The sequence below is a fragment of the Plodia interpunctella genome, chromosome 3, assembly GCF_027563975.2.
Source record: "Plodia interpunctella isolate USDA-ARS_2022_Savannah chromosome 3, ilPloInte3.2, whole genome shotgun sequence".
NCBI classification, from domain to species: Eukaryota; Metazoa; Arthropoda; class Insecta; order Lepidoptera; family Pyralidae; genus Plodia; species Plodia interpunctella.
In genome coordinates this window covers 7,444,148-7,456,330 of record NC_071296.1, presented here as the reverse complement: position 1 = coordinate 7,456,330, position 12,183 = coordinate 7,444,148, and the positions used below count along the sequence as shown (strand labels likewise).

At 32.6% G+C, this 12,183-nt stretch overlaps 2 protein-coding genes across 3 annotated transcripts in view; both read left to right on the top strand.

Moving 5' to 3' along the window:
• The window catches only part of ImpE1 (Ecdysone-inducible gene E1), a 38,633-nt gene that overhangs the window by 5,241 nt on the left and 21,209 nt on the right, over positions 1 to 12,183 (top strand). The gene's annotated exons all lie outside the window — the stretch shown is intronic.
• Positions 1,038 to 3,948, top strand: LOC128683708 (piggyBac transposable element-derived protein 2-like). The gene has a single exon (XM_053769611.2). It carries the CDS (start codon positions 2,443 to 2,445, stop codon positions 3,736 to 3,738), a length of 1,296 nt encoding a protein of 431 aa, XP_053625586.1. The 5' UTR covers positions 1,038 to 2,442; the 3' UTR covers positions 3,739 to 3,948.

The window sequence follows — 12,183 nt, the reverse complement described above, 5'->3', positions numbered from 1 at the left end:
AATAAATAATTACTTATGCGTTAGTGGCTTGTTATTGGTCGTCATTTAGATGCTTTTGTTGGCCCTGAAAATAATCTTTTCTTGGGAACCCTCTTGGATTCTTGGGCCCTTTGCAGCTCTTGAAATCTACTGAAATGGATTTCGACAAAAGAACCTTTTGTCGAAATTATAACAAAAATACAAACCATTTCAGTAGATTTTTCGTGATAATAACAAAAATACATCTATCTAGCATTAACAATATTTTGGGTTGGATTCAATTTTTGAGAACATGTGGGTGTTGTTTAAGAAAACTTAGCGCCGAAATCGTTCTGTGCTGTTAGTATTGTGTATTATACCGTTGCATGCGTGGTGCTGTCGCCGGTCGTCAATGACTGGCCGCCATCGCTATGTGCCTTCGACCCCACGTGCCATATCGATCTATAAAGCAAAGTCGGCTGTAGCCTCCAGCCACTACGGACACGTTGATTAGAGAATTTATTCATGTTTTAACATTCGTTGCGGTGGGAATCGTGCCGAGCCTTTCCTTGTTTCACTGAGACTGTAGATTTACCCTGGTATGAATGCCAAATTTAGCAGAGTGATAAACATGCTTTAGCTTAAAGTATACTTTAACTCTTTCATGAATAACCGAGTTAGCAAATAACCTAATTTTAAGGTTATTAATGATTACATCGGCATCTCGTAAAACAATAGATAGTGTAACAATTTTGTATATTAACGATTCCTCTAATCTGTATACATAGTACATACACTGTTGTAACCTACTTGCTTACTTTACTAGACTGTTTAATGCATATATCCTGTTCTCAAGCATGTCAATTTTATATCAAAGATAAGACTATCATCAACCTATTAAACATATTAATGTCTCTATAACATTTTGCGCGCGCGCTACTTTTAATTCAATTAAATCATTATTAATAATGACAAGTTGTATCACGGTTCTGACAACCAACAAACCAAAAAAACAGCAGACAGTTGCTTAGATTGATTATAAGAACGAAATAAGGTTGGCATTAGTAATATATGTTAACCCTTAAAGTCTCTTTGTACAGTATTATATACACTCATCTTTAAAAAAATCCAACAACGTTAATAATTATTTAAACTGGCAAAACTTGGGAAAAATATAATTTCTGAACGTTTCTCTAAATGTCAAAATTGACGTTACTTTGTTGTCACTGCTAATTTCAAATCAGTTGTGAATAATAACCGACATGGTGCGCCCGACAATTTTTGCTAAGGTAAGTTCTGATTATTTTTATTGTTTATAATTATTATTGGTTCATGTTTGAGCGATAAAATGTGTAGCTAATTCTATATTCTATTGAATATATGTGTGTATTATGCATGGGACTGTGTTTTTGAAATATTTTTTTTCTTGTTTATTTGGACGTATAGGATACTATACATTGCTACCGAAGCGCAAATCTAATGATTAGTTGTTGTGTATAGAATAGTATACAATGCTACTTGCCCTGTAAGAATTATATTGCGTATATTTACTAAAAACACTATCAATATTTTGACATTAGCTTTCACCTGCGGGTTCGCTCGCATCAATGACAATATTTCATGAACAGTACTTTTTTCTGGCATCCTTTTTACTAATATTTTTTTCTAACATTAGTATAGACAGAGACTATCTTCTTAAAATGTGAATGGTTTTTTTGGCTTGTGGTTATGGTTTGCCTGCATGTTCGTTTTGCTTTGTTTTAGACTGCTTCGAGTGAAAGAACTAGGCGTATCATAGCCTTGGTTCCTGATAGAAATGCTGCTTCAGACGTCAGCGATGACTCAAGTAGCAATGATGAAGTTAAAACACCGTATAGTTCGCCAGCACCATCCTTAGATTCTTCATTAGAGAATTTGAACATTTCAGAGAGCTCTGACGCTGAAGAAGAGACAGAGACGCCTGTAGAAGAATCATTGAATTATCAATTAGAAACTTCTAAAAATCTTTTGAATAATAGTGTTCCACTCGAAGCTCCTTTAACACCTATTTTGAATGAAGTTTTCCCTAGTCCTAATAACTGTAACTACAATGCTTTGCCTTCGATTTCATCAATACAATCAATACCATCTGTTCAACCATCACCATCCACTCCTACATATTCAAGAGCTACTCGTGCACAAAGAAAACGCGCTGCACCTTTTGTTCTTACTCAAAAAGTAAAAAAAGCTCGTATCAAAAAAAATAATTTGAATTTTCGCTGGAAGAATGTACAATTCGCTCATCGAGCTACGATAGTTGATAATAGTTTTCAAGAACAGGTTCCGCATGATTGGTCCCCTTCAGATTATTTTTATCGTTTTTTTTCAAAAGAGCTGATTACCACCATTACTGAGAATACCAACTTATATAGTGTTCAAGAGACGGGTAAATCTATCAAAGTTACAGAATGTGAAATATTAGATTTTCTTGCTATAAATATTTTAATGGGTATTGTAATTATGCCTTCCTATAAAGATTACTGGAGTACATCCTACCGTTATGCTAAAATTGCAGATATAATGTCACTAAAAAGATTCCAGCAAGTTAGAAGATTTATACATTTTATAGATAATACCCAAGCTGATTTGTCTGATAGATATTACAAACTACGACCTTTGATTGACAGTATTCGAAACCAATGTTTGTCTGTAGAAGAAGAAAATGCTTTCAGCATCGACGAAATGGTCATTCCATACAAAGGTAAGAAGGCAGGTAGTCGTCGGCAGTACAACCCAAACAAACCAAACAAGTGGGGTTTTAAAAACCTGGTGAGAGCTGGAGTATCTGGTATCATTTACGACTTTATGCTTTACGGAGGGGATGATACCTTCAGAGGCATACACTTTACAGAAGAGGAAGAAAGTTTGGGAATAGGTAGTAAAGTGGTCATAGCGCTTTGTAAAACAGTGAAGAAGAAGGCTAGTACTATTTATTTTGACAATTATTTCACATCTTTGGAGTTGGTTTATATATTACGGGAGAATTATGGATTATTTAGCTTGGGAACCGTTCGTCAAAATAGATTGAAAGATGCTGGGAATAAATTGGTTTCAGAGAAGATTTTGAAAAAGAAAGGAAGAGGGTCGTTTTCGCAAGTAGTCTGCAATGAAAATAAGATAAGTGTGGTGAAGTGGTTTGATAATAAACAAGTAACGCTAGTAAGTTCCTATACAGATGCATATCCATTGGAAAAAATTAAAAGATTTTGTAAAGAATCAAAGGGGCAGGTTGATGTCACCTGTCCGCAAATCGTCAAGCATTATAATCGCCATATGGGTGGCGTAGACTTGGCTGACATGTTAATTTCTTTGTATCGTACTGGAATAAAGTCACATAGGTGGTACATGAATATTTTTTCACAACTCTTAGATATCTGTATCAATAATGCTTGGCTGTTGCGGCGTAGACATAATAAAATGAAACATACAGTACCATTGAAAGATGGTTTGAAGAAATTTCGGTATGAGGTTTATGCTGGTCTCTTGAAAAGGGATAGAACTGCTGCAGTAACGCAAACTGAATCGGTTTCTGAAAATAAAAAAATAAAGAAACCCGTTGCAGAAAGACCACCTGATGAAGTGCGCTTTGATAAATTTGACCACTGGCCTCAATTATCCGGATATCAGCGATGCAAATATTGTAAAACCGGTCAGGCTAGTACACTATGTACAAAATGCAATGTACATCTGTGCTATGTCAAAAATAGAAATTGTTTTTTGGCCTACCATGTAAAACAATGAAAAGCATAATGTATAGTATACTATACATTGCTAATTAGTTATTGTTGTGTGGAAACGTGGCAATGTATAGTAAAATATACATATGTTTTTTTCCAAACTAAGCAAAAAAAAATTTTTTTACTATTTTTTCTAAGATGTTCTTTTTAATAATAAACTATTACATACATTTTTTTTGTTTTTTTTTCACAACAACCAACTTGCGACTTTAAGGGTTAAGATAACAACGTTATGGCGACTGTACCTCCTAGCGATCAGGCATCCGGCAAAATCTGACACTCGACCTACATATCAGTTTAAAAATACTGTAATCAGGATAGCTGTAATTAATTAACACTGTTATTATCCGACACAAAAGTTTTGTGCAGACAAAAAAAAACATCTGGTCGTAAATCTGAGGATACATACCGTTAATGTTACGGATCAACTGAAATTGCCCTCCGTGGCCTTAAAAAGTGAAATATGGACAGAATGACAAGCATTTGTGTAAATGCTTGGCCGTGAATTCAAATGTTCACCTGACCAAATGTAGAATAGATTTTTCAGACTAATTTCTCTTTTAATAAGTAGGTAAGAAAGTATGGAAATATTTAGGTTTATATTTTATATAAAATTAAATTATTAATGCGTAAAAACTGAAATCCACATAAAGATGAATATTTATTATAGCTGTTAAATGCAAATAAAATAAGTTATGTACTTAGATTTAAAATATCTAAGTAATGGATAAGCCAGATCCTGATAGCACTTTAAGCAAATAATCAAAATCTAAGTTTGATATAAAATTTTAAATCATCATTTAATTAAGAATGGTTTACTCGCGAACCTTAATCAACATGCAAATATAATTATTATGATAGTGTTTTGATATCTTATATTATTTTAATAATACTAATCTTGTAAAACAATAGCAATTTAATACTATTTTTTTACATAGGTAGGTATATAACATTATTTTAACCTAAGATACTTTATACAATTAAAAGAAATTAAAACTAATAAAAACAAATTAATTAAAAAAATATATAAAATTATCATTATTTAATATTTAGTTTGACTTTAAAACCAGATTTAAATTTTTGGTAAGTAGTTTATTATTTTACATGAAATCAACATCTACATATATGGAATCGTAGCTCTCAAACGAATGAACTAATTTTATTTTAATCATATTTTTTGATATGAAAGATAACCTAATAGTATACCTACGTGTTCTTAGCCATAATTCAACGTTGTATTTTTTCTTATTTATAGTTACAAACAAAACACTTTTATATCCATTAATATACAAATCAAACATGCAGTGTGTGTCCAAACCATCGAACTAGACGTCAACAACTCAAACTTGTCTCGCGTATCCAGAAATCAATGCTGCCCTGTGACCGGTACCCTCGGAGGGTGGCACCACCCCCGCTAAATAAATCACTGTCCGAATTACAGCTTTTCTATAATATTTGTAATCCTGACTCGGACACGCGTCCCACTTGTCCGGGATCTTCACAATAGCCCCCACAAAAATGGGAATTAAACCCACAGATTAAAACTCGACTGAATTTGTCATTCTTAGATCGCGTACGTCCTTGTTCTGCCCTTATACCTACTCGTATGCTGTACTATTATTTTTTATCAGATGCTGTTGTCTCATCATATATTTTCTTTAACCTTTTCTCAATTTTTTTCATTGATCTGAACTTAATTGTAACTATCGTAAATTATAATAAAATAGCAATAAAGTTTTTTTAAGCCAACCAATGCTTAAATCCTGAACTTAACCGAATAAGATTAGTGAGGGTACTCAGAAAATACTCGTGGCTCGGCAATAGAATATAATAATAAAGGGTCCGACGTAGGACATGTACGTCAATATTAGATCCTTTATAATCGCCATTATCCGAGAAATTTAATATCGGTATTATTCGTAATTGCTGATCTTATTATCTACTTATATCAAGTACGTATTTACCTGCAAGTCGGTTGCGCACCTACCTGCTACTTTACAGTTTTGTTTAGTTGCTTATTAAACCTATCGCAATTGAAATCTCTACCCCTGGAAAGTTACAGACTGTAGTGAAATCAAACCAGACTCGAAAATCTATTAAAATTACCAACTTTCACAGCCGTTTTAATAATCTTACTATCTAAACATATAAATTCTAGATTACAGCATTTTAGTATTATCTCTCTACTAGGTAGATTGGAAATTACCCCTACTTATAATCTATATACAATGAACTAACCTTATATTGATACCTACTTAAGTATATGAAGAAAATAATACCTGTCGCTGTTTTCAGTCAGCGTTTTAACTGTACTTAAAATAAATTTATACCAAACATAATCCTACAGAATGAGTTTCTGTTGACCAAAATACTAAAGTAAAATAATATTAAAGAAGAGTTTTACCGAGGGCTACTTCGGGGTCGAAATTCAAGGACCCTGGTAGGGTCACCGAAGGTATTAACTATAATACCCAATTATAGACTCCGCACGAGATCGTTGTCCGTTTGGGGGAAGAAGATTACGTCTCCACTGCCAACCACAGGGGCAATGGACATGTTAAAATTATTTTATTTGGTTTCATTTAAATTATTGAATGATTAGTACAACAAAACTTATTTCGGTATTCATTAGCAGCAAAACTTATTTCGGTATTTATTAGTTAGCAATTCGATTAACGGTTTATCAGCTTTCTTATTCATTAAATAGACATACTTAGGTACCTACCTACATCAGCTCCACGACGTACAAGGTAAGTAATAAATAAATTTAATCGAAGTTTCTCGTACAATAATATACATACATACCTACGTACATATTTATTAATTAAATACTCCTGTTTTTCTTTATTTTTCGACTAATGAAAGCTGCAACTAAGCAAGACTCGTTAGACCGCATTTTTATCGGCATTGTGTTAATGGTTTTTATAACTTTTATTTCCGCTATTGTAAATTAATAGATCTACAGTATCAGCTACCGGCAGGTACTTTTAAAGAGAAAGTAGATGTTTTACACAGTGTTTGTGGTAAAGTTTGTTAATTAAAAACTCGAAAAAAAGATACCTGATTGTGATCTCGAGAGGTCGGGGCGGGAAGTGAAGGTTAACTAACAATATTTTCTTGCAACTTGTTAACAAGTATATTTGTCGATGTTTCAAATAAGTTGATCTCTAGTCTAGACGTCGTGCAGGGAGGGGGAGGGTGCGTGCCCCCTAGAGATTGAGACCATGATTGCAACCAATAAAATCATATTCAATCTATTTCTTGCCTAATAACATTGTATGTTTTCTTATTGCTCTCTGAAAGGGATATTTAGAAATTGTAATGCTATTGAAAATTTTCAGTTATATTTCCATTGGAGGGACTGGGTATTCGATTTTATTTGAGGCTCATTTTTTTATACACATTGAACAGAAATCCCTAGAAATGCTTTCAATAAAATACCGTACCATGTAGAAAATGTAGATATGTTGGAAAAAATATTTTATGAAAATATATGCCTAATAAATGTAATTTGAGTAACATTTGTTAATATTGAGTTCGTTTTCAGCTCTAAGAATAGTAAATACTTTTAGAGAAAAGTGAATTGAGGAAAGTAGCACTAGTGTTACAAAAAGTAGAAAATACACATCTCGTGTTAATAACTACAAAAAAAATCATAAAACATGTATTTCAAAAGAAATTAGAAAATGCACAGCCAACTTAGGAAAGACTTTTATAATTGCACAAAAGAGCTTAGAACAGACCGAAACTGCGGCCTTTTTTGCATCATCACAGAATAAAAATCTCTGTATTGGACGAACGGTTTAATAAAGTGTAACTTGTCTATTGTCGCGTTTGGCGGAATCGTGAATCGGACTTCTCCGTAACTGCGCCATTTTAACGGTTCAACTTTGACACACAAAGGCAGGGTTCACATCACTCCCAACTGTTCAAACCGGGGTCAGAGATAGCCATGTGGGAACTCTTTTGTAATTAAGTGATTTACTTAATAGAGATAATTTTAATTGCTTCTTAACTCAGTCGCAGATTTTTATAGACGTATGAAAGTATGAAAAATGATTGACACAATTGGGTTAGTTTTCAATCACCGATCTCAATTAATTACTAAAATTTTTTTTTGAAAACGGAAAAGTTTAATAAATAAGTATCTAATTCGATAATAATATCGAGTAATATTTTTCCTGTCAAGCGTAGCTATTTATAAACAGCTTAATAAACATCTAAGTAAATAAGTAGCGCTATAAAAACTATTTTATTTTTGTATAAATATACAAATATGATATTTATTGGACAAAATAATTTAGAAATCTACATACGCTGTCGATGTCGTCGTTACTATTAAAATATGTTTATCTGTGGGTTTACGACCGCAAGAACGCGTGCAAAATGTCAATTTGGGACTTATCAATTCGAGATACAACGCGATGATAACGGTTGTGATAAGGGGTCACGCTACTCATAATTACAAGTCATAATGTCACAGACTTTAATCGACACGTAAATTTTTCTTGCACCGGCCCGGATACCTTATATGCTTTTTTATCATAATAACAGTTTGATATTGTATTATTTATACTATAGCAATACGCTCTGTTCCGATGTGCTAGTAATTTGTAGCTTTAAGAAACAAATTATAAGTATAAATTGAATTTGATGTGAAAATGCGTTCAAGAAGGCACAGTTTAATTTAACAAATAATAAAATTATTTTTTGTGTTAATTTATTTTTTACATGTTTGTTACGGAATTTGCATGCCTTTTTTGAGCTTTTCATCTTGTGACAAAAGTATCATGAATTTTCATAAAATTACTACACAAATACGTACGTATATAAGAAGAGATATTAACGAACATACCAACTTTTGTGGTGTTAATTGCGATGAAAAAAATTGTCTTTTTATGTTTTAAGCTTTTTTATAACTAAAAACATTAAAATCGGTTTCACAGGTCGGTTGATACGACGTAAGATTTATAAAAAATGCTGTATAATCTGTACTTTATTTCTAATTGCAACGGTCTCTGCACGCTTTATTATTTTTATGAATTTATTGAACATTTTAATGTTTGTTTTCCAAGCCAGTGACTGCAACATGGAGGCAAATAATACTGATGCATTGCATGTTTTCTTGTTTATGATAATTCGCACGCGTCGAATAGTAAGTTCAAATTATTCTGCTCCGTTATATTTATTTAGTACTGTATTTATAGGAAACAGATAACATATTTTTCTCTGACAACATCAATAATATTTTGTATGAAACTAATTTAATTTATAGCAAACCTATTGACCATATCCGTGATAAGAATCCGTAGAGATATAACTCTAAATTTCAAGGAATACAAAACAATAGAGTCGTTTTCTTTCATAATAACAAATCCTCATACATTTCCACAAAGAGTGAAGACTTCGCGTCGTCGGGTTGCAATGTTGTAGCCAGATCATATAATTGGCCAAATCGTGATATGGCCGGTCGTTTCTAGCATGATATGATCTGGCTAGACGTCAGATTTTGGGTCATACACCTAATACCTAATTCGTTTACGGGGATTATGCTAACGCGTGGTTTATCTTTGGCCATTCTTAATTATTATTTATTTTATAAAATTAAATTTTATCACAGTCAAGTGCCCCCAATTTGAAAAATAATGGTGACAGGACGCATGAAAAATTGTTCAAATATAAAACGATTTAAAAATAAAATTATTATTATCACCCTGAATCAATAGCGCGTGCCCCGAAATGTATTTGACGAGTTATTTAATAGCCAAATTCTGAAGATGTGCACTACTAAAGGGACTTTTTAATCCACATCAGTGAGCCGAGTACGCGCAATGATGAGGACGCGTGCGGTCAACGACCACCGCGGGTTCACCCGCGCATGGGAAGTGGCTAAGAGCTGCGCTTGCGCATGGTATACCTACTAAAGTGCAAGAAGCTGGTATAGGGTTGTCAGTTAAGCTATAGTTGTTTTCTTTCTTATTTACCAAACAAGAGATAGGTGATGTTACATTCTGATAACGTGTAACTGTAATAAAATAATGTAATATATAATAAATTGACACTAAAACTTAACATATTATTATTTTACTTTAGTATATTTATATATTACTTGTTATCACTGCGCTGAGTATATGCATGAAAGTAGTAAATTTAACCAAATAACAATAATATTTAACTAAATAAATTAAGTATTTTTTTAAATCTGTTCCAACATCCCTATGTTTTGAAGCAGTATCTCTTAAAGCATCTAAAAAACAATACCAACCTCTATCTAATGTCGCAAAATGCGTCGCAAAGATCTCTTGACCCCTGAAATCCGGATCCAAGTGATATGCAAGAAAAACCTCCTCGAAATCAAGTTAGACTAAACTGGACAAACTTGTTCTTCTGAAAGATCTCCTCCCATAGACAAATTGTTATGATCAGCCAATAAAAAAATAATTAGATCGAAATCAGATTGTGGATTTGATAGTTACTTTGTAGACCAGTTAATTTGTAGTAACTTCTTGTATTCTCTCCAGGTATTTCATATATATGTACATTAATATTTCCCGTCATTACCTTTATTAAAACTATTCCGTAATAACTCACGAAGTTAGCGTTCGCTTCCGCGGTGGAATATTTATGGAATTCCATAAACAATAGCCTATTGCTCAGAAATAGAGCTCAGTTTTGAGTTACATTACTACGAGATTCCTAAGCGGAATTTCTAAGCGTTAATGACGGGAATGGTTCGCAATTGTCATACAATGCTGTATGAAATAATCTATGAAATAAACACATATAGTTACATGCCCACAGATATTTAAAAATTCAATTTATGTACATGCACAGAAATTTGTTTTTTTTTTCTCATGTTAAACATTTCTTTGGTTCCACAGCCACAGCCACTTTGGTTAAGGCTTCCACGTGTATAATGTATATCCACGTGTATAATCTATCTTTATGTCTAAATATAATGTGTGAACTGCTAAATATTTGGCGTAAATTTATAGATGCTATACAAATGTAAAATGTTGCAAAAACAGTTACAAACTAGTTTTATAGTTGCGGAGAGATTAATATCTAATTTATTTAATCTTATAACGAAAACATCAGGTCGTTTGTCCACCTTTTATGTAAATGAATTGAGACAAAAATGTCGATTGTAGCAATAATAAACAGACAACTTTTTCCCCTCCCAACTAGTATTTAAAACCTCGACAACTAGTATTTAAAACTTTTTGATAATATTATAAATGTTATAACCGCTCCAATGTAATTTTATATTTTTTCTTGCATGAGCATATATATTTATTACTTTAAATAGCTTCTGCATATAAATATTAGTTCGGCATAAAAGGAAAGCAATGTGTGAGATAAATACCAGATGCTGCAAACAGAAGCAAGAAAGCGTAGGTACACTTAAGTTCTCCACATAGAGCTTTTCAAAATAATAACAGCCTCTACAAATGTGATAAAGTCTTAATTAAGATAAATTAGATAAAACAAGCTATGTAGTAAAACTTGTTTAACACTTACGATACAATACATACACAAGTAGGTACACGTTTCGACATACTTAATTACCTACTATCTGTTTTAATTATGTACTTTTAATTTATCAGTGAGGTGATTTAAGCATAGAAGAGGGTATGCATAATTTTTCGATTTATTTTATTTTTAATAAATTATTGTTTTGCTTCAAAATTTATACTTTGGCGTCAAGAGTTTTAACATTCTACAATAAAATGTTTCATACATGTATGTATCTATTGTTACAGCATGTTTGATCCCACTCACATATTTATCGATATCTGTAGGCCCCATAACAAATGGGAACTTCGGAGAACAAAGTGTTCTTGCGGTTTTCCATTGTTCTCCAAGGGACATAAAAGTTTACATTGTTTTTAGAAGTGAAGTATTCCCTTCAGATGCCATTCTTTAAAAATCGCTTACTGACTCACTCTTACAAGTAGTAAGTATCTAAGCATAGCTCTCGGTTGTTAGGAATTTTTCATTTTTATTTTCGCTTTTTACGATTCCTTGTCTTGGTATTGTCTTCAGTCCTGTTTAGGTATATGTATGTATAGGTATGTATTTACTAATAACTTCCATCAGAATAGATTGTGGTTAAACGCAATATTTAATGAAAACTCAACCTAGGTTTTGACTAGTATTTTACGGAATAACCACGCGTGGTTATTTGCAGTACTTATTCGCCGACTCTGCTGAATACCAGTGCATGTGAATTTGTTTGTTACCAAAAGGTAACAAAGTTTTTCATCTCTAACTTACGGTAATCTCTAACTTAACGTAAGGTAACTATTATACCGGTAAGGGTAGTTCCCGAGGGAACTCCATGCGGTTAAGAAGAGGGCAAAAGCAAATTTATTTCAAAACTATGTTTCAAATTTTTAAATAAAATTATTATGATAGGTACTAAAATATAACCAATCGTAGCTATAAA

Excerpts from the sequence above, each read along its gene's own strand:
- LOC128683708 (XM_053769611.2), top strand. The coding sequence starts at position 2,443 with ATGGGTATTGTAATTATGCCTTCCTATAAAGATTACTGGAGTACATCC.